Source organism: Macaca nemestrina, chromosome 16, assembly GCF_043159975.1.
Source record: "Macaca nemestrina isolate mMacNem1 chromosome 16, mMacNem.hap1, whole genome shotgun sequence".
Classification (NCBI taxonomy): Eukaryota; Metazoa; Chordata; class Mammalia; order Primates; family Cercopithecidae; genus Macaca; species Macaca nemestrina.
Window position 1 is genome coordinate 16,326,706 of NC_092140.1, and position 23,713 is coordinate 16,350,418.

At 38.3% G+C, this 23,713-nt stretch overlaps 2 protein-coding genes across 56 annotated transcripts in view; one reads left to right on the top strand and one right to left on the bottom strand.

The window, feature by feature from the left end:
- LOC112425914 (uncharacterized) overlaps positions 1 to 23,713 on the top strand; it is a 221,931-nt gene that overhangs the window by 61,440 nt on the left and 136,778 nt on the right. For 42 of the 45 annotated variants that reach the window (XR_011614652.1, XR_011614649.1, XR_011614651.1 and 39 more), the window contains one exon: positions 2,466 to 2,583. The exons of 1 other annotated variant lie outside the window; for it this stretch is intronic. Coding sequence is in view for 8 of the 44 variants with exons in the window: in XM_071081109.1 (XP_070937210.1) it covers positions 2,466 to 2,583 (118 nt within the window). In the remaining 36 variants the exon portion in view is untranslated. Of the gene's footprint in view, positions 1 to 2,465; positions 2,584 to 3,884; positions 9,760 to 10,770; positions 11,652 to 23,713 lie in introns of those variants that run through there. 2 more of the 45 variants (XR_011614654.1, XM_071081132.1) reach the window with 2 other exon arrangements.
- Positions 1 to 23,713, bottom strand: part of LOC105477578 (muscleblind like splicing regulator 2) — a 171,372-nt gene that overhangs the window by 22,215 nt on the left and 125,444 nt on the right. For 3 of the 11 annotated variants that reach the window (XM_011734170.2, XM_071081108.1, XM_011734164.3), the window contains one exon: positions 14,445 to 14,598. In XM_011734170.2, coding sequence (XP_011732472.1) covers positions 14,445 to 14,598 — 154 coding nt within the window. Of the gene's footprint in view, positions 1 to 4,955; positions 5,051 to 6,337; positions 6,374 to 14,444; positions 14,599 to 15,231; positions 15,286 to 23,713 lie in introns of all 11 variants that reach the window. The other 8 variants (XM_011734137.3, XM_011734134.2, XM_011734143.2 and 5 more) reach the window with 7 other exon arrangements.

Consider the following 23,713-nt stretch of genomic DNA (forward strand, 5'->3'; position numbering starts at 1 on the left):
CTATCTGAATGGGAGTTATTCTCCAGCTAAACTCAATGCTGCCCCAGCTTTCTTTGTAGACGTGCATTTGTCTTTCTATTTAATGATAGTGCCTTAAGGAATGTGCAAAGTCCTTGTAGAATTCAGAGGACAGGGAAAGTACTTCTTGCTGGGGGAGGAGGAGAGAGATGTTCAGGGAAAGATTCAGAGGATAAATTGTATTTTAATTGTGCCTTTAAGAATGTTATTAAGTAAATTAAATGATCTCTGTATATAAATGAAGAAACTTAAAATGTATTTATTTGAAAATTGTTTTATCTCCCTTTGAAATAGAATATAACTTTGAAATAAAAAATGCTAAACAAATTACAACTTAGAATATTGTAATAATTCGAGCTCAGGAATTTTACTCTGCACTCTCATTTTATTAAAAATTCTTTTCTTATGAAAAAACAGGTAATCCATTACTAAGCTTTACCTCTCTTAATGTACATTCTAAGATTAAATTTGTTTCAATATAGGCATCTTTGACAGATTTACACATTCTGGTCCTTGGTCAATGGACTCAAATTGACTAATTTACATGCTACCTATCATTTCCCCCCGCCAACCAATTTTTTTTTGTTAACAAGCTATTTGTGAGATGATTAGTAGAGGTTAGGAACAAAGTCTATGACAAAAGAAACCCATGAACCTGTTTCCCTAAGACAAAGGACTAATTTTTTCTTAGGCTATCTTACTTCTATAAAAATTATTGATAATTTTCACTGGTTATTTTATCACACTGAAATAATAAGGTCCATTATATGGTCCATTATATGGTTTCTTTTTTTTTTTTTCTTTTTTTTTTGAGACAGAGTTTCGCTCTTCTTGGCCAGGCTGGAGTGCAATTGCGCGATCTCAGTTCATAGCAAATTCTGCCTCCTGGATTCAAGCGATTCTCCTGCCTCACCCTCCCGAGTAGCTGGGATTACAGGCATGCGCCACCATGCCTGGCTAATTTTGTATTTTTAGTAGAGACAGGGTTTCTCCACGTTGGTCAGGCTGGTCTCGAACGCCCAACCTCAGGTGATCTGCCCACCTCGGCCTCCCAAAGTGCTGGGATTACAGGCATGAGCCACTGCGCCCGGCCTATTATATGGTTTCTAAAGATGACCTGGCTACTTTACATAGCTAGCTCAAGGCTCTATTCAAATCCAGCTCATCTCTCCAGTGTAGGATTCATCTTAGCTTGAGCTGCTAAGGCAGTATACCATCATGGTTAAATCAAGTTTTCTGGAGTCAGGTTTAAACTCCAGCAAGACCATGCAGAAGCTGTCTGACTTTGGCTGAGGTAGCTAACTTTTGTTTCAGTTTTACCACCTATCAAATGCGGGTGATGATCATTGCACCCATCTCATAAAACTATTGTGAAGAATTGAGTGTCTACATCTATACATAAGTATCCTCTCTTACACAGTATATAATAGAATGTATAATATGATATGTAATATATTACATGAGAGAGACCATTTAGAATCATACCTGGCACATAATAAGAGGTTTATAATAATCATATTATTACTATTAGGTATAATTTGCCTGTTAAGGCCCAAATACCTTAATTGAAACAGAAAAGAGTGCTTAGTAAATTTGTTTATTATATTTTTGTTTCCTTATCTGTTCCTAAAGCTAAACAATCAAAAAACATTTTATATTTCCCAAATATATTTGGATTCTGTCCTGATTTAATCTCAAACCACCAGTCCAAGTTCAGTGAAAACTTTTATTGGTGGCATCTTGATTCAGCCTGGGGATAGAGCGGCTTGTTCAGCTTGGCTTACCATGGGGTAACGTGTAAATTGCACTGGACCTAAGAAGCTGTCATGGGATGTTTAAATCTATCCTCTTTTCTTCAATAAATGATTTGTATCTAATTACAAATGCTTATGAGATTTTTAAATATTTGAACTGACAGTCTGAATTGATCAAATTAACAAAAAATCTGTCAAAATCCAACTACATTTTGTGTTAAAGACAGAAAAGAAGGCAGGGTGCTTATCAGTCACTGAACTCTGGAATCATTAGTTCCACTTTGCATTCTATTTGTGTTTATCTTTGTAATCTCATGCTTTGGGCCTAAAACAATAGTCATTGAACCTTTGGTTCACTGAATCTCAAAGCTGAGAGGGACTCCAGGGGCATCTAGTTCTACTCCTCCTTTCACAAATGAGGAAACTGAGATTCATTATGTTTAAATGACTTACATAATCCACATGGGTATGATTCTATTTGAGTTTAAAGAGTGAAATCTTAACAAGATGATAACTTGTTATTTTAGTCATTAACAAGCTCTGGGTTTCCTATGATTGGATGTTAAAAGAATTGCCAAGATCTTTTGTCGATGCTTTGCTCTTTGAAACCTATTGAAAATACATAAAGAATATCATATCTGGAAATTTGTGTTCACTATAATTTATTTTTTCATGTTTTTCATGTGCAAGCAGACTTGCATCAAGAGCTGCTAAAGGATTTCTCTTCATCATTTAAGTGCAATCTAGCAGCAACTACTACATGTGATAAACTGCAAAACACAGAATATAGGATTCTTGAAGCTACTGTCAGGTACTCCTTTAATTATATTTCTTTGGATTAAATTGAAATGAAACTTCAGCTACGCTTGCAATTAAAGAAGTTGAAACTTCAATGTATTTCCTTTTCCATTCACACCCTGCCTGAAAGTGATGTATTTTAGCTTCTGAATATTCCATGCTTCCAACCTCTGCCTCCCTATACACACACACACACACACACACACACACACAGAGAGAGAGAGAGAGAGAGAGAGAGAGAGAGAGAGAGAAACTTGAATATACGTATGGAATCTCTCAAAGTTTTTTTCTACCAAATGGAGCCAAAGAATCACTAGGCTTGAATGATATATATGACACATGGTCAAATATTTATCATGATAAAATAATTTATCCTACAACTCTAAAGTATTTCTTTATCTTGGCTTCTTTTCCTTTCTTAAAAAAGATCTCTAAGTGCCCAAAAGGCTAAACTTACCATATAGAATTTCACTGTAACAAATACTACTATATTATACTTCAAACTTGTATTTTATTTTGAGACAGGGTCTCACTCTGTCACCCAGGCTAGAGTGCCGTGGCACTATCATGGCTCACTGCAGCCTCAACCTCCCTGGGCTCAGGCGATCCTCCCACCTCAGCCTCCCAAGTAGCTGAGACTACAGGTGTATGGCATCATGCTGGCTGTTTTTTTTTTTTTCGTATTTTTGTACGGACCAGATTTTACCATGTTGCTCAGGCTGGTCTCCAACTCCTGGGCTCAAGTGATGCTCCTCCCTCGGCCTCCCAGAGTGCTGGGATTACAAGCATGAGGCGCTGCACTCAGTCCAAACTTGTTTTCTTATAAAAGCACTTTGTAACAAAGATTGGGTCAAAAATCACTAAACATATTTCAAGGAGGCAGGACTTAAGACTTGAAAGAAACAGGTATCCAGCTTCCCTATTGAGAGTGAATGATTGAGAAGAGCTTTGGTCCTAATAATGGAAAGATGCAGTCTCTCTCCCTTCTCCCATCCCACATTAAATCATCATCATCATCATCATCACCGTCTTCCCAGCTAAGGAACTCATCCTTGCCTGCTCTTTGTTCTGTTTATTTCGAAGCTGGGTTGGCTTTCCTCGGAGAACAGGTTGGCATTTTAAAGGTGGGAGTGAATTACTGAAAAATCGTCCACAGTTGATTGACACCTGCCTCTGCACTGCTGTTCAGCCTCTCCTCCCTCCCCCACTCTCTGCTCTCTCCTGCTCTGTCACAATGCTGAGGGCATAGTCAGCACTGTCACGGGGTTTAACTTTTATTTCTGCATTCCTGTCCACTCACGCCTCTCTTTGTAGAGATGAAACCTGCAGAGCTGGAATCGTGGATTCACTTGAACGTGGAAAGCAGCATGACTCAGCCCTCCCAGCCTGCAGAATGCGGGTTGGGACTGCCATGATCCCCCAACACGATTTCCCCTAGTTTCTTTTATCCCTTGTCATCTTTTATTAGCAGAGCTGATTTTATTTTTAAAAACCCATGAAACAAAACTAAAAACCAAACCAAAATTGTTCTACTGTGAAGGGAGGGCATGCGCAATGAAGTATTTTCCCAGGCGAGGTGAGAGTTTCTGCTCATTCACCCTCACGCTGTCTTCTTGTGGCTAGAAGCACATGTTTGCAAGTTGGGAGGCTAGGGTCAGGAATACAGTCAGCTTGTGACCACAGAGTAGGAAATAGCAGCTGGCTGTCACTACGAAATAGTACATCCATGGTCTCACTGGCACATGCATTAAACCAACAGAGTTAAACGCTCCTCATCAGTTATATCCAGCCTTTGTGAGTTCAGCGGCACCCATGACTCTTCATTCTGGATGGTTTGGCTCTTAGGCCAGTATTGGAGCAGATTGTGAAGTGGGAGCCAAGTGAGTTTGGCAGAACCTAAGACCGAGGTCAAATGATCATAAGAATTATTCAGACCTCAAATATGACACTTAGGCCAAAGGGAAGACTTTCTAAGAGGAGAATTTCTTCCTCCACATAGATGATGGGGTCTGAATGAACCGAATTAAAATAGAGCCAGTTTTGAAGCACCCATGGGTGCGCGTCTACGATTTTTATGTGGCCATTCACAAACCACTGGATAGGTAATGCTGTACTAAAAGGAATTTAAGCCTGTCAGGTTAATTACACAATATTAGGTACGAAAACAAACAGTGCAACACAAAACATAGCTACATCATTATTTGCAGTAAATGTTAACTCTAAATAAGTGCAACCTGTCTGTAAATGCTTGCTATAAACTAATTAAAAAAATAAAATTTGATGGATAAACATGAAAAAAAAATTCTCACCGAGAATTTTTTTTTTAAATATCAGCACTCATTTAGAGTTTGGGATTTGTGAAAGAAAGCTTTAAAAGGAGCAAACCTGATTGGCTGTGGCTGTTGCTGCGAAGGGGACACTTGTTGCAGGAGTTGTTGCTGCAGAGACAGTGGCGGACGTAGCGCTGTGCATCATGGGTACTTTCAGGAGGGGAACCATGGGAGCAATGAACAGGAGGGTGTAGCATTATGGTAATAGAAGTGGTATTTTGGCATGGTGAATATCAGAGCAGCAAGCCATCATGGGTTAAACCAGCAGATGGCATGCAATCACAATGCAAAGCAAGGAAGCATGGGAGAGAAATAAAAAAGGGAAAATAGCTTATTACAAGTACAATTAAAGGAAGTTTTAAAACATAATCAGTGATTCCCAGAAAGGCCAAAGCAGATTACTTTGGTTGATGTATTTATAAACATTTTACTTCTAACAATAGATCCATTCCCAATTCAGAGTATACGGTGTATGTAATAATGGTTGTTTCTAAAATTGTGAAAGGTGATGTCTGATGAAGCAAGAATATGTGATCATCACTTTTAATCATAAATTCTCAGACATCCAAGTCTCCATATGGAGGCCTAATTTGGGATAGGATGTTCTTTGGAATTATGGTGAAATTGAATTTTTTTTTTCAATTTGGAACTGCTTACATGAAATGGAACTGCTGTGGGTTGTGGTTTATTTGAATCAATAAACGATGGAGCAAACATCATAGCCTTGATGCAAATTCTAACACAGTTACTCTGAAATAGCCAGACAAAATTTGCAATGTTTCTTTTTCTTGACTCTAAATAGATCTAATCCACATGTCTTAAAGACAGACGTTTGTACCAAGGCATTCATGTGTGTGAAGACAACTATCTGCTATTAAAATTGAATGGCTAAGGGAATGCTGAGGTCCAGAAAAATCATGCCAAATAAATCAACACTTAAAATTAGAAAAGATAATTAAGTTAAGAAGCTCAGACATTCAGTTTCAAAATACATCCATTTATAATTTGTAAAAAATGAATACTTCTGGGAAACTCTGATCGCTCTAACACACAGCAAAGAGGAGATAAAGGCACACCACTATGAAACTTTCAAACATTGATGAAATTAGCCTGCCTCGCTGATAGAGTAAGCTCTGTTCCTTACGCTATACCATATAAACTATAAAGAGAAACAAAACACAAATCATTAAAAAGCAGACTCGTACTTGTGGCTTTATGTTTTTGTAGTGATTGTTCTAGCACAAGAGGTCACATTAAAACCGTCATTTTCTTAAATATACAAGTACATTTTTAAAAACCTATATGTTAACTCTAAAGCCAAATAAGCCTTCAAATCTACTATTTCCTGTAGCATTTCTACCATCTCTGAAATAAATTTCAAGCAAGTGAAGGTATTGTACATCATATAAAAGACAAATAAAAAAGGTTGAAACCTACCAATACTGGTAGCGGGTGTCATGCACAAAACTGACCCTGATGTCATGCAATGGTGGGTGGAAAAAGTGAATAAAGGGAAAGAAACAGGTTAGCGGTTTAGAGTTAACATTCAAAGTGAGATTGAAGCACAACCAGAAATAAGTAGGGTTAGTTAACATAGTCTTTTAGGGCCATTCACATTGTCAGTACAGACACAAATATATCAGACTTATTTTAAGCCAATATTATTCCAAGCTCACTCCTTAGACCACTGTCCACACTTTCTATTCATATGCATCGACATGATTCTAATAAGAATGACATGTGATAATGCTGTGGTGTCCTTCCTCTAAAACCTCAAAGTATTTTACAGACATTATCAAGTTAATCCTCCAAGGTAGGAAGCAGGTATTTTACAGATGAAAAATCTGAGGCATAGTAACTCCTCCAAGGTCATGCATGGTGTGGGTCAAGGGGAAGGGTAGAAATAGAATTCTCTTCCTAAATCCAGGTCATCTTTTATATTCACTAGAATACACTGAACTTCCTGCATTAAAAGTTTACTTGTTTGTTTGACTGTAAATGTTTTGTGTCAACAATGGTATGAAAATAAGAACAGTATTTAAGATTTAAGATATTCTCCAAATCAGAAACTTGCAGGGCAGGATGGGTGAATTTTAGATTACTGCTTGAAAGCCTAATCACCTAGGAAGACTGAGGTTCTTACAGGGAATGACCTGTATGAGCACATGGTCTTCTCTCTGTTGTAAGATTCATTGTGATAAAGGAGTAGTGCCTGGCAATAAAGCCTAAACACTGTAGAGGCAAAATAATGCAGAGTTGCAGCTGAGTTAGGACCGGGGCTAAGGAATTTTGTCATGACTACTACAGGGTGATCCCTGAGGAGGATTTCTGGCAAAACTAGGAAATCTCAAGTTGGTGTCTGAGTGGGGAGGTAGGAGGTGGGAGGGGCGATTTCAACCCTTTCTTAGAAATAGCTGTCTTACTTGTGGTGGTCATAATTATCATACACGCATCAGGAAACTCTGACCATGAATATTATATTCATGCATGTTGTGGAGAACTGAAAGAAAACTGTATTGAAAGCTTTGGGGAATTATCTGCTACTGGTTCAGTTCCATGAAAAAAAAGTAATACATGGATTTAGATCATTGAAGACTGGGTGTCATGTAGGTGCCTGAGAAGTAGTTTCTTGTGAATATAGGAATGTCCTCTTAGAGTTTCAGAACTGACTTCTGAGATATTAGTTGGAGAATTTGAGATGTGTAGATCTTTATTCTCTGTGGAGCTGTTCACGCTGGAGGGCAACTTTTTGCCTGAACTACATTTTGATCAAGCTAACATGACCTAGTCAGGAAAGGGGGCTATTTAACTGGGCTACAGCCATAGTCTTCAACAAATGTGGGCCAATACATCCAACTTAAACCTTTCTCCAGCCCTATTCTCTCATCTTCACAATCAAACTTCTGGAAATCTACCTGCACATAAATGTTTACTTCCCTATCCCTACTGAGTCTTCATTCCTCTTCAATTTGGCTTTCATTTGACCTCTGCACTTAAATTGTGAATGCCAATCACCAGGAAAATCCCATATTGCTGCAGCCAGCAGGAACTCTCCCATCCTCACCTCACTGTTCCTGATTCTCAGCAGCATTCAGCACTCTGCCCTTCCCTCCATCGGAAGCCACTGTCTTCCCTTAGATTTTTGATCTCACACACACACACACACACACACACACACACACACACACACACACACACTTTTCTTTCTGGCAAGTCCCTTTGTCTACTTTGCTGAACGACCTTCCTTCCCTGAACTCACTCTCTCTATGCTGGAGTTCCTCAGGACTCAGTCATGGATCCTTTTCATCTATGCTGCATTTCCTGTGGTGTATCGTTCACTTCGTGGGTTTGGATTCCAGGAGCTTCCATATTTGTGTATCCCACGCAGATTTCTTCTCAAAGTTCCAGGTCCTTTCCTCTAAATGCCCCCCTCACCTCTCTGCTTGGATGTCTCATAAGTGTATCAAATGGAACAGGACCGAACTTTGATCTTTTCACAGAAACTTTCTACACCTCGGTCTATGGCCACACCACCCTGAAAGCGCCTGATCTTATCTGATCTCAGAAGCTAAGCAGGGTCGGGCCTGGTTAGGACTTGGATGGGAGAAACTTTCTGCACCTCAGGAGATACCTGATGGGCATCACCATCTAAGTAGAGCTCTAGTCTGAACTGAAAGTTAGGCCTGATACCCCTTCCCCTTGTGAACTTCCCAGGTCCAGCTCACCAATCAGCCAAAGCAATCCTGCTTCTAGCATGCAGCTTGCAGTCATCTGTTTGTCCGTCACAACTGCCACATCTGAAGTCCTGGTCACCATTATCTCTAGGCTGGCCTATGTGATAACATCCTACGTGGTCTTCCTGCTTCCATTCTCGTCCCTCCTTAGTTCATTCTCCAGCTGCTGGCAGAGTAGATCTTTCCAAATGCAGGCCTGGCCACTCCTCCGCTGGAAACCATTCAGTGGTTTCTCATTGCTTTTAGGATAAAGGTCCCCTGTGGTCTAGTCTCTGACTACCTCCCCAGGCCCTCCTACACCTCTCTTCCCTGGCACCATGATACAGACAGATTAATTTTCTTTTCTTTGAACTGAACACATTACACATTTGTCCTATTTTTGAGCTTCCCACAAGCTGTCCCCTTGGCCTAGAATAATCTTCACCTCACTTTTTTCATCTTCCAGATCTCAGGGTATATGTCACTTCTTTAGAAAATGCTCAGTTGTTATTTTACCTACCTCCCCATGCCATCAAGTCAGTTTCTATTTTTAATCTCACTGAACTCTACTTTTTCATTCATAGTACAGGTTGAGCATTCCAAGTCTGAAAATCTGAATCCAAAACGCTCTAAAATCCGAAACTTTTCAAGTGCTAACATGCCCCTCAAAGAAAATGCTTCTTGGAGCATTTCAGATTTCAGATTTTCAAATTTGGGGTGCTCAACTAGTTAATGTAATCCAAATATTCTAAAATCCGAAAAAAAAAAATCCAAAATCTGAAATATTTCTGGTCCCAAGCATTTTGGATCAAGGGGTACTCAACCTGTACTCATAAAAAAAATGGCTGAGCACGGTGGCTCACACCTGTAATCCCAGCACTTTGGGAGGCCGAGGCGGGTGGATCACCTGAGGTCAGGAGTTCAAGACCAGCCTGCCCAACATGGCGAAACCCCATCTTTACTAAAAATACAAAAATTAGCTGGGTGTGGTGGTGCGTGCCTGTAATCCCAGCTACTCAGGAGGCTGAGGCAGGAGAATCACTTGAACCCAGGAGGTGGAGGTTGCAGTGAGCAAAGATCGCACCACTGCACTCCAGCCTGGGCTACAGTGCAAGACTCCATCTCTAAATAAATAAATAAATAAATTCTAATTGTATTTTCTATGGATATTTGTTGAACATTGACCTTTCCCCCTTTCTTGTAAACTCTGGGAGAGCAGAGATCTTGTCTGTCTAGGTCTATGGGACACATAGTAGGTGGTCAATGTGTTGAATGAATGTTCTCTGCCATTAGAAGTGTGCTGGGAGTGATTTGTTTCTAAAATTTAATAAAATACCCAGTTTGTGAGTTGCTCGGTTTTAGAGTCAACCATGGATGGATTCAAAGTTACACCTGGCCGGGTGCAGTGGCTCACGCCTGTAATCCCAGCACCTTGGAAGGCCGAGGCGGGTGGATCAAAAGGTCAAGGAGATCAAGAATGGTCTGGCCAAGATGGTAAAACCCTGTCTCTACGAAAAATACAAAAAAATTAGGCGGGTGCGATGGCAGATGCCTGTAACCCCAGCTACTCAGGAGGCTGAGGCAAGAGAATCGCTTGAACCTGGGAGGCGGAAGTTGCAGTGAGCCAAGATCACACCACTGCACTCTAGCCTGGGTGACAGAGTAAGACTCTGTCTCAAAAAAAAAAAGTTACACCTATAAAAATGCCCTCTTATTTTTCTTTCATTCAAATGTGGAGCGGAGGGTCTCTTGGAGAGCTTTGCTGTGCCATGCATGTGAATACCAATGGTACTGCAAATAATCCACAGCTCCCACAGCTGCACTGGGCTAGGATCAGTCATGTCACTTTGGCTTCAGTCCTGGATGTGGCTGAAATCCTTAACCAAATTAATTCCATGAGCCTCTCTCTCTAAGTGGCCTAATAATGCTGTGAATATTGGAAATGCATAGCTTATGCATGTGTGGCTCCCTTACTCAATGCCACATCTCTGCCTTTCTATAACACTCCCATCCTCTACTCTCTGCATACACCCTGTATATACTTTATGTTATAGTTATGATGGACAATTTTCTATTCTTCAAGTACACTCTTCCCACGTCCCAAATGGGATGCTTTTTCCCCTCTGATAAAATCTTGCTTCTTTTTCAAACTCCTAGGCAAACTTCTCCTACTTCGGAAAGTCTTCTTTCTCCATATCCTTCGTAACCACCACCTGGTGCACATGCTGGAGGCATAATTCATTGTCCCCTCTCCTTCACTCTTGAATAGCTTTGCCCAGACCCTCAGGTACTGTTTCATCCTCTGCATAATATTTGGTTTTCACATCATTATGAACTCTTTTGTATTCTCATTACTGGCTCTGGAACCCAGAACATAGTACGGGTTCAAGGTATGTTTGCTGAATTGAATGGAATAAATTTTGTTGTGCTTATGCAGATATAGATGCCACTAAACACTGATCAATCTTTCACCAAGTCATGTGACAATCTGATGTAACATTTACACATTTCTCATCATTAGGCCATATCTGGACACTGTCCCCTGTTCTACTTATTCTGTACTTTCAATGTAATGAAATAAATCAAGGAAGGATTCTGTGGGTTGCCTTTGTTCTGATCAGTTGAAGCATTTCACTAAGGCACCAATTCTATGAACAAAGACTTCTCAAATGTTTTCTGCTTCAGTTGCACAAATATTTCAGCTGTCATATCTGTGAGCCAGAATTATCTGGGTAGTTCCGTTAATTATGTATTCCACTTTGCAGTGTAGACACAGCCTCAGTTTTTCCATCTGCAAAATGCAAATAACCATGCCTGCCACTAACAGAACTGCAACATCTTGAAGAATAATGAGATAATGTCTATAAGAACATTTACAGTAACTTAGAATAAACCTGTCAGAGAAATGCCAAGAATTATTATGCTGCTATTTTTGTAAGTGTGTGTGGTTTTGCCACTTTCCTAACATAGAAAAGAAAAAGTCTAACTACTTGGTTAAAATAATCCCAATCAAAAAAGAAAAAAAAAAAAAAAGAAAACTTCCACCCGCGGCAAATGTACTAGGGCATCAACTAGGGCAATAATGATCTTAGCATGGTTTGGGAGAAGACTCTCATATTTTGCATAACATTTTATATTAATATCTTTGCAAACTGGAGGCAGAATTCCCAAAATCCAAATTCACATTGTGTCAATGGGAGAATTTTAGTATCATATCAAAAGCTTTAACTATGAATGGTTTTTGATCAAGGGCAACCTTCAGGAAAACACAAAATAATTTTTTGTTTTATATTTATGTTTATGTAAAACATTTATAGAAAAATCAAAATCTGTTCATTTAAAAGTAGTGGGTCCTCTATGTACCAAGTTGTAAGAATTATTTTTGAACATCTTCACTTGATTTGCAGAGGTTTCAAATCAACAATGATGAACAATGAGTGATTATCATCTTTATCATTTTAGAAATAAAGTTGAAAATGTGGCTTATAAGAAAGAAAATCAGAAGCAAAACCTTGAGCTATAATGAACAATAAAATTCCTGGTACGGGTTTAAGTGGGTTAAAGATTATTTTAATTTCCTTTTAATAAAATTATTTTCTCTTTCCTCATTTAAGAGAAATGTGAAAATTCTTAGCAGTTGAAATACCATTTGAGAACACTAGATCCACATGTTTGTTCACTCTGATATTCATGTCTTGTAAGAAATGGAAACCCTTCTAGTCACTGTATTGGTGTGCCAGGACCCACTTTTTGGCTTCCAAAGCCCACTGTATTGAGGGTTGCCAGACACACTTAAGCTGTTCCTAAAGAATCCACCAGAGGGCGGAAGTACACAACCACAGCAGCCAATGCAGCCGCATGGGTCCTTCACGCAATACATTTCATCAACAAAAATCAGGTCATTGCATAAGGGATGTTGTTTATCCTTGCTTTGGAAATGTTTAAAAGGCTTCCAGGTGAAATATTTTAAACTGATGATTCTTTCAGTGATTTAACAAATCAGTCATTATTGGGTTGGAGAATTAAACATGTGCTGGAGGGCTTCCGGGTCTTTTGGCAGGCTTAGCACCAGAGCTCCATAGGTATTCCCAGGACATGGTAATGGCAGTAACATCCATTCTTCAGAAACAGGCTTCTCCTTTTACATTTTTCCCCTCGGTATATTCTTCCTTAATTTTTTTTTTTTATCATAAAATATCTAGTGGCCAAGAGGTCTATAATGAGACACTTTGTAGAAACCACACAGGACATTAACGTAAGTTTACCTTCTAGTAATTATTTTACAAATGTGTTATCTCAAGTAGATTACATGTTAAAACACTGCTATGCTGTAACAGCACTGGGATGTCACTAATTAAAGCTGTAATAGGGCAAGAGTGAACCCCTAATAAATACTGCATTAGAGATTTCTTCTACAAGTCTGTGAATTTAAGATAGGTTCAAAACTAAAATAAGAAAAGTAAACACTGAAAAACCACTTTGCTCACATAATTTATATCTTAACTAAAATATGTATTGTTCACAGGTTACTAATCCATTTCAAAGTGTAGATTTTATACAAAGAATATCACAGAAATATTTTACCTCCCTCTGATGTTAACTCTGATAAGCTATGGGATTTAAGGAAATGGATAATAAGCTGGAAAAGTTCAAACTTATGGATTTGAATCAAAAACCTCTTTTTGTTAGAATTGTTATTCATTTATATTTACCTTCATTTCACTGTTGTGGGCTGAAGAATTTTGACTCACAAAGAACTCAATAGATGGTCTTCCCACCAGGGCTTACGTTATCCCCTGCTTCTAACATTGACTATAAGGTGAAAACCGAAGTCAATTACAGTGACTATCTTTGCATATGGTGTGCGTGTGTGTATCTGTGGTTAGAGATGTCGGTGCAAATAGGGGAGGGATGACATGCTTTATACTTTTGTTTTTTTACTTTTATCTGACTTTTTGGGGTCATTTATTCAAAAATTCACTTTTATCTGCTCTTTTCTTTTTTCAGGAGAACTCTGTGGTATGTGTATATAGAGGCAGGTCTGGGTGGTAGAATGTGATGTAAATGGAGTTGGTCACAGGGAAACTCAGTTCTTTTTCTCATTAGTTGTGGCACCTTGGAAAGTCACTTCTCATTTAGGGGGCCTCAGTTTTCTCATCTGTAAAACAATCATCTGGATGAGGAGATCACTAAGAGTCCTTTAAACTCTAAGATTCTATGACTATTACAATGGATCTTTTAGTGGAATCATAGTTAATGCACATGGTACGTAATAGTATCAGGCATTGGCTTAGACACTGAGGATAAGAGCTCTATATACTTGTGAACTTGGTGAAAGTTGAGAAGGATGGAGAAAGAGATAGAATGGATATAAAAATATGAGTAGAGAATTGCTTTAATTTGAATAGTCTCATTGTTTTAGTGCTCTGAATAGAAATAGAAAAAAATGGTTAGTATTTACTGGAGTTGCTATTTTTTAGGTCATTCAGAGTTAACGACAAATTTCAACTGTCACACATAAAAGGTCTTATTTACATAAACAATTTGACAGGGCTTGTGTGAATACGAGAAACCAAAAGCCCTAACTGCTCTCTGTTTCTCATGGGTTAAATCTGTCTTTTCAATCTATCAAATATTTGGCTTTAGAATCCTAACAGTCTTTAGCTATCATTCAAAGTAAGGTAAATACATTTAGATAGCTAGGACAACGATGAATTTCAAACTGTATTATACCTTCAAAAGCAAACTAGATGCCACCAAACAGCTTAAAGAAATGAGAAGAAAGCACATGACCAGAAGGGCACAGGACATAGGGCAGTAAGGGCACATACCTGTTGGAATGAACGCGGCGTGTTGCTGCAACTGTGCGCTGGTGAGAGCCTGCTGGTAGTGCAAGACGCTGGGGTTAAAGACCGCACTGGTACCATTGCTTTTTTCAAGTGCTTGTCTCTTTGGTAAAGGATGAAGAGCACCAGGGGGAAAGGCCTAGAAATGAAGAATTCGATAAGATATGTCTAACTTAAAGCAAACACAACTTCCGTGTTCATAGAGATCATCAATTGCAACATTCTTTTTAAAAATGACAGCTAAGGAGATGCCTCTGCCATGCACCTTAATTTAAACAGCGGCAATGTCGAATGAGTGAGAATTTGTTATTGAGAGCGAAAGCATGATTTCTGTAACCCAAAACGGTAGCATCTCAACTAAGGAAAAGAAAAACTATCAAGCAACAACAACAACAAAAAAATGGCTTCAGCTTTTAAAATGAGTTAAACTATTCTAAGGGGGAGGAAGCATTGGTGTTATTATTAATACCTATTCTTTTATTTAACTAAATGGCAATTTCTTGAATTTAAAGGTTAATAAGAATTATAATGAACATTTTCTGAGTCAAATAATTTAAATTTGCTTCACTCTTTTGGAAAAGGTATTAAAATTTGTTAGGATTAATTTATTTCACAGATTACGTATGAGAATGAGATGGCTAAACACCTTATTGGATTTTTTCCATAAATTAATAATAATGATTGTTCGCAACCAATATTTTACAAGTAATACAAATCTCAGATGGTTCTCTGAAAAGCTACATGCAAAGCGAAAGGTGAAAGGTCAAAGTACCAGGTCTACAGTTGCTTCGAGAGGTCGCTTCATTGCTTTGGCAGTCGACTGAGTCTTTTAATAACAGGCAGCGAGCACATGATGGCAGTGGGCCAATGGGATTCAAGCGAATTAACATACAGGTAAACAGCAAGCAGAGGTGCATCATGGGAACGGCATTGCATTGTGGATAGGTGAGAAGGAAAAAAATATTCTGAATGCAATATACAACGTACAAAACACTAGGCATGCACAACAACAAAAATGTTCTCTAAAGAAATGAATATTACACCTTAAATTAGTATTGAAGCAAAAATGCATCTACTATACCTTAGTTAAAAGCATATAAGAGAGTAAAATATAGATGTTTGAAATTCAGGAAAGTTAATTAAAACAGCAGCTTGCATACACACCATAAGCATTTTTTATATTGCTTCAGAAAAAAATGCAAAATTTGTAAGGGCCATAGGATCGAAGAACTTCTGATAAGTTAGTTTTCAAATATGAAACAATGAATCCATCGAGTAAGGATAAGACCCAAGTTGAAATTTTTCATAAAAATAATTTAAAATTCATAGCTAGCCTAACAAAATGAAGTGGCGAACTGAGACAAAAAATTCAGGCAAAAAAATATTCAAACACAAGATTATTTAGGCGAAACTGTTGGGTTTGGATCTTTATTTTTTGTCTGAATCATGTGGATAATTGTCTCAATTCTTGTCTTCACTCTGCTAGTGTGAGTCTTGTCATGTGGACTAAAGTTCCAAATTTAGTGTCTTGAATTTAAATAGTGAGTTTCCAGAATTCCCCACTTTTATTCCATCATCCTGTTTCTAACAACCAACTTATCATCCATTCTGTTTTCTACTACATTTGAAATGTTCATTTCATTTATCTAAAACAACTTACCGGATTATACTAAGAAAATACCCTTTAAAAGGTATTTAGTGTCCCCCGGTATCAAAATAATTTCTATTTAGTAATTCTATTTGTACTTTTAGCTACAGTCAGTGAGCAACCCCATTAATGAAAAGTGGAACTCTTGGAAAGAACACATACAACAGCTAAAAATAGCAAACAGCTAAAAATAATAGCAAAGAACTGCTTGAAAGATTAGAAGTAAAATAATATCTTTAACTTAGAACCATAATTTTGGGAAGACAGTTTCATTTAAACAACTGAAATAAAAACAAATATGGATTGATTTAGACCACGATGAAAAATTTTCCTATTCTTTGTTAATTGTTGTAAAAAAAAAAAACAAAATTAAAAATTCTATGATGGAATTCTATGCAAATAAATAATTCAAAGGAATTGCTCCAATGCAAATAAAAAATGAAATACCCTTTTCTATGTTTAGCACAATAGGTAAATCCCTAAGGTTTGTCTAATAAATACAAATATTATATTCCAAAGTTTTGAAATAGAACTTTGTCATTTGACATGAGATAGTACTAAACCTTTAAAATGGGAAACAGTTAATGACATTTTCCTGGATAAAGGATGTTTATTATTGTTTTATAATTCAGGATAAAAACTATGGAGATAATAGGGGATAAGGGGAGAGCTGTGGAGGGGAAGAGACTAGAAATAAAGTAGAAAGAACTACAGGCAGAGAAGAGATTTAGAATGGCCAATGGAGAAGAAAATGTTTTGGAAGGTAGTTTTGATCAGGGTCATCGAATAACATGAAATCAATGTTGTGAAAGTACAATTGTGAACATTAAAAACAATGAGCTGACAAAACTTCTGTGTACTGGATATTCTTTCCTTGCATGTAACTTTGACATCATGTAACTTCCATAATGCCATTTTTGTTTCAAATCTTCCATTCTTGCACAGCTTTGCATTGTTAAGCAGTGCAGGGTTTTCTTTTGTTTTGTTTTTCGAGCTTCAGTTAATTTGCGTCAGCTGAAGAAGGTTACAAAGCCTATTCTCATGGAACACATTGAGAACGTGAACTGGATCGTTAAACTCAAAATCATTTTGGCCTTAACTTTCTGGACTCAATTTTTCCCTTCCCGTTTGCAATCCTAAGTATTTACAGAATGAATCCACTAATGGGTTGATCTTTTCCGACATGTTAACTAGAAGAGCGATTGTGTCTCCAAAGGCTGATATTCATGAACAAAAATTTGACTTAACAAGGAACCATTTAATGAAGTCTCCAAGTACAATGAAAAATAATAAACATTTCCCTTTAGGATTGTCACCTGGAAGGTTAATGTTCTTCTTCTGGTCTTAGTGTGATGAAACTTAATTTCCATAGAATTTAGAATAATCTAGGAATGTAAAAAAACTGAGAACACTAGAGTGAGCAGGACAGTGACATGTATCTCTTTCTATCACTCCATGGCATGAGTTTTCTTTATTAGAGGCAGATCTCTCCTTTTTAAGTAAACACTGAGGTCTTGGAGGGTGGGGTGTGCATATTAACACGCTGTTCATCTCACACGGTGAAGCAGGTATGTGGAGAATGTATTTTAAAAATCCATGTGGATGAATAATCATGTTATAATGTACCATTTTCATATACAGATGCTCAGTTTTCAGTGATTTTGACTGCTGGCATATGTTTACCTACATTGAAAGATCTTCAGGCTTAGAACAGATCTCATAGATCACCAAGCCCAGTGTATCCTAAGATCCTCCTTAAGCACCAAGACAGTTAATTGAGTCCTCACTATGTATCAGCCACTTGGAATCCATCTGGCTGGCATCACCAACATTCTGAGCCTTTGCTTCTCTGGGCCTCTCCAGTTTGGTGAGCATGGGTGATGAGTCAGAGGAGGTCCTATGGGCAGTTAGGCTTTTATTTTTTTGAATTGAGGACCAATCCACCTGCAAGTCAAGGTAATCGAACCAACTGCCCACATCAGGCATGATAGGCAAAGACCAAATCTGAGGGGTCAGAAAACACTGACAACAATGATCAGAGCTGTCACTTTAAAGTAGGAAAGAAGGTAGACAAGTAGGATGCCAATCAAAGTTCCTGTACAGACTTTCCTCAACAATCAAAACATATCTAGCTGATGGCTGCTTGTCCTGTTTCCTTTTGCAAAATGGTTCTTTCCTTGTGTCACTCCATTTTGGTGTATGTGAACAAAGATTGCTTGTATGAAGATCAGACACCTTTTGTGTTAACACTACCGAAGAAAAGTTCTGTCTGGCTTATTCTCATGTTTAAAAAATTCTGGTGATTGTGATGGTTATGTTTTAAGAAGTATTTAAAAGAATAAGACTCTAAAGGAAATAAATGTCTTTTATTCTGGAGTCAAAACTTTCCATTCTTTTTAAGCATCTAATTAAAATAAGTGGGAAATCTCCAGACAATAATAAAAATTGTACCCTGGAAATGCTTGGGGTTTATATATGGAAGTCATGGATGGAATATTAATATCTTCTAACTGCATTCATCACTCCTGTTTGTCCTTTTAAATAAGGAAATAAAATAATAGCTTTTCTTTCATGAACTGAGTAATTTTGCCATTAGAGTAGCAATACTTTGACTTTATCCAACAGCACCTAGGCTGGTTTCAAATGAGCGTCTCACTTCAACTAAAAACACATGACAGATTCAGTAATTTTCATGTCATTGTCAGAAAGAACCTGGCTTTTGTTCTGAAACTACATTCCTTTGGGTTGTCTTTGACGATGCTGCAAGATCCTCTGACTTATCAGAACTCCAAATTTGGGCACGGTGTAACAATCCAAGAAACTATGGTAACTAACACTGTTGGCATCCACTGCAATAATCTTTATGCAGCTTGAGGAATGTAACCATGAATGTAATGTGAAAATGTGTACAAGGGTACACAGAAGAGTACAGCTTTGACTTGAAGAAATGCAGCAGGGAAATGACCTGTTTGTGTAAATGGCCATTTTCCCTCTTATCCCCATCAGCCCAGGTCATCTACCACTGACATATACTAGGTACATTGTTCCTTTAATGACTGAAGTATATATTGGTTGCAGATGTTAGAAATGGTCCATTGAGAAAACAGGCAGATGAAATCAGGGCTCAGCCCTAAGGTCATTATTAGTACCTTGATATGTTGTGTTAATAAGTACAGGCATAGGTTGTTTTATTGCACTTTGTTATACGGTACTTCGCAGATACTTCAGTTTTTTAAAATTGAAGGTTTGTGGCAACCCTATGTTAAGTCTATCAGTGTCATTTTTCCAACAGCATGTGATAACTTTGTGTCTTTGTCACATTTTGGTAATTCTCACAATATCTTAACATTTAATGTTATTATATCTCTTATGATGATTTGTGATCAGTGATGTTTGATGTTACTATTTTAATTGTTTTGGGGCACCATGAACCATGCCGCGAACTTAATTGATAAATGTCATGCATGGTTTGACTGCTCCACTCACTGGCTATCACCCCTCTCTCTCCTTCCTCAGGCCTCCCTATTCTCTGAGACAAAATTATATTGAAATTAGGCAATTAATAACTTTAAATGGCCTCTAAGTGTTCAAGTGAAAGAAAGAGACACACATTATTACTTAAAATACATACTCCATATTGGAGCTAGAAATGATTAAGCTTAGTGAGGAAGGCATATCGAAAGCCAAGATATGCTAAAAGCTACACTTCTTGTGCCAAGGTTATCCATGTTGTGACTGCAAAGGGAAAGTTCTTGAAGGAAATTAAAAGTGCTACTCCAGTGAACATACAAATGATAAGAGAGCAAAATAGCCTTATTGCCGATGTGGAAAAAATTTTAGTGGGCTGGACAGATCTAAGCAGCCATAGCATTCCCTTAAACCAATGCCTTATTTATTTATTTATTTATTTATTTATTTATTTATTTTCTTGAGGCAGAGTCTCACTCTGTCACTCAGGCTGGAGTGCAGTGGCACGATCTCAGTTCGCTGCAACCTCTGCCTTCAAAGGTTCAAGCAATTCTCATGCCTCAGCTCTTCGAGTAGCTAGAATGATAGCCGTGTGCCACCATGCCCAGCTAATTTTTGTATTTTTAGTAGAGATGGGGTTTCACCATGTTGGCCAGTCTGGTCTCAAACTCCTGGCTTCCAGTGATCCACCCACCTCTGCCCCACAAAGTGCTGGGATTACAGGCAGGAGCCACTATGCTGGCTGAAAACCTAACTTAGAGCAAGGTCCTGACTCTCCTCAATTCTATGAAGGCTGAAAGGAGAGAGGAAGATACAAAAGAACAGTTGGAAGCTAGCGGAGATTGGTTCACGAGGTTGAAGCAAACAAGCCGTCTCTATAACATAAAAGTGCATGGTGAGCAGCAAGGGCTGATGGAGAAGCTGCAGCAAGTTATTCAGAAAATCTAGCTAAGATCACTGATGAAGGTGGCCACACTAAAGAACAGATGTCAATGTAGACAAAAAAGCCAGATATTGGAAGATGTCAACTAGGACTTTCAGAGCTACAGAGTAGTCAAGACTGGCTTCAAACCTTCAAAGTACAGCTGCCAACTCTTGCTAGAAGCTAATGCAGCTGGTGAATTTAAGTTGAATGCTCATTTACCATTCTGAAAATTCTAGGACCTTTATGAATTATGCTAAATTTACTCTGCCTATGCTCTAGAAATGAAACAACAAAGCCTGGATGACAGTATATGTATTGACAACATGGTTTACTGAATGTTTTAAGCCCACAGTTGAGACCTACTGCTCAGAAAAAAAAGATTTGTTTCAAAATTATTACTGTTCATTGACAATGTACCTCATCACCCAAGGAGTCTGGTGGAGATGTACAAGGAGATTAATGTTGTTTTCATGCCTGCTAACACAACAGCTATTCTGCAGCCCATGGATCAAGGAGTTGAACTGTCAAGTCTTATTAATTAAGAAATAAATTTTGTAAGACCGTAGCTGCAATAGATAGTGATTTCTCTGATGGATCTGGGCAAAGTAAACTGAAAACCTGTAAAGGATTCACCATTCTAGATGCCATTAAGAATATTCATGATTCATGGAAGATCAAAATATCAACATGAACAGGAGTTTGAAAGAAGTTAATTCCAATCCTCGTGGAACACTTTGAGGGGTTCAAGACTTAAATGGAGAAAGTAACTGCAGATATAATGGAAATAGCAAGAGAACTAGAATTCTTAATAGAAGTAGAGCCTGAAGATGTGAGTGAATTGCTACAATTTCATGATAAAACTTTAATGGCTGAGGAGTTGCTTCATGGAGCAGCAAAGAAAGTAGTTTCTTGAGATGGGTTCTACTCTTGGCTAAGATGCTGTGAACATTGTTGAAATGACACCAAAGGATTTAGCAAAGTATATAAACTTAGTTGACAAAGTAGCAGCAGGGTTTTAGAGGATTGACTCCAATTTTGAAAGAAGTTCTACTCTGGGCAAAATGCTATCAAATAACATTGCATGTTACAGAGAAATCTTTCATAAAAGGAAGAGTCAATCAATGTGGGAAAGTTCATTGTTGTCTTATTTTTAAGAAATTACTACAGTCATCACAACTTTCACCAATCACCACCCTGATCAGTCAGCAGCCATCAACATCAAGGCAACATCAAGGCAACATCTTCTACCAGCAAAAAGATACGACTCACTAAAACCTCAGATTGTTGGTTAGCATTTTTTAAGCAATATTTTAAAATTAAGGTGTGTATATATTCTTTAGACATAATGTTCTTGCACATTTAATAGACCACAGTATAGTGTAAACATAACTTTTATACGCACTGGGAAACCAAAACATTCATGTGATTTGTTCTATTGTGATACTGATACTCGCTTCATTGCAGTGGTCTGGAACCAAACCCACAATATCTTTGTGATATGCTTTTACTTGAAGGACTAATATTTTCATATTATCAGGGCCTCATTCCATACCTCAGTGACCAAGGATAGCCACTGGGACCCAGGCTGAGTCAATCACAGCATCCTGTCACTGACCACAGGGACAGCCACCAAAATGATGTTTAACTTCTTCCCCCACCCCAATATCTAATTTGAGCTGGTATAAAAGACACCATTCTCTCCCTTGTCAAAAGATGTAAGAATGCATCCCTATAGATGTCCAAAGCCTTGATCCCAGGTCCTGTAGAGAAGCTGACCTTAGAGAATGGTGTGGCTATAGTAAGAGAAGTAGGCAAGGGAAAGAAGAGAGTGACCTGGTGGGTCTGAAGTTTCTGAACCCAGGCATTCCTGAGCCCATCTCTACTGAAAATACGAAAATTAGCTAGGCATGGTGGCATGCACCTGTGGTCCCAGCTACTCGGGAGGCTGGTGCCTAAGAATCTCTTGAACCTGGGGAGTAGAGTCCAGTGAGCCAAGATCGTGCCATCGCACTCCAGCCTGGGTGACAGAGCAAGACTCTGTCTCAAAAAACAAACAAATAAACAAATTGTATGAAAAAATATGTTCTTAGTGCCCATCAATCAACACACCAATTATGATAAGTTGGAGCTGGCCTAAAATAATGATTACAATGAAAAAAATCTTACTTCTTATGGGCTGAGATCCTCACTAGGTGGATAGTAGAATGGATTCCACATTGGCAAAATGTGTCAGGGGCCTCATTTGTGCTCTAAAAGAATTCCTTTTTTATCAGCCTTAAGTGATCAGTTTACTCCCCTCCTTCCCATTCCCAATTAAAATGAGTTTTGGAAACTACCCTTTTACTAGAACAAAAAAGGGGAGAATTTCTCTATTTTTTATTGACCCTCTTGTGTAGATACATACATCTCCACATATATAGGAATTCACACTCAGAAAAATCAGCATTATGTCCAATAACATAAGCATGAGAAGGACAAGAGGAAAGGACACTAAATGGACAAGAAAAGGACTCAGATTAAACAAAAACAGTGATTTAGATGAAGCGCCCTGTGCTCAAGGTGCATGGAAATAAGCAGCTCAGATTGGAAAGGTCTCTATAACCACATGCTCCGCACCCAGTGGTGATTACCTCAGGGCAGACGTTGCCTTTCTTGCTGTATCCCTATCACTGATTGCAGGTCCGTGCCTTAATAAACATTTGTGCAAACAATGTTGAGTAATGGTGAACTTGTTTGTGTGACAGCTACCCTTCCATTTTAATCAGTAATCAGTGTATGAGGTGGTGGTTGCTAGCTAGAACAAGGTGTTTTCAAACTGTACTTTTCATCTCTGCAGTCATAGCTCTCCTTCTTGAGGGAGGACTGACCACTGAGTCCTTCATGCCTTCTGGACCTGATTAAGCATTTCTATCATGTCATTGAGGAGCATTTTATTGCTCTCAGTTACTAACTCCAAACTCCTTGAGGGCAAGGAAACCTGCCTGATTTATTTATTCTACCCAGCAAGTGCCAGATGCATGGTCTCATTAAATTTTTTGAAAGAATGAATGCATAGTGCCTATCACATATTAACACAGACTTCTGATAAGCCAGAGAGCTCACGTGAAAACAAATTAATTAGAAACTTCTGCAACCTGATGCAGAGGTTCTCAAACTTTGTGGTGCATTGGAATCACCTGGGAGCTTTTAAAAAATGCCACTGTCACCAGGTGT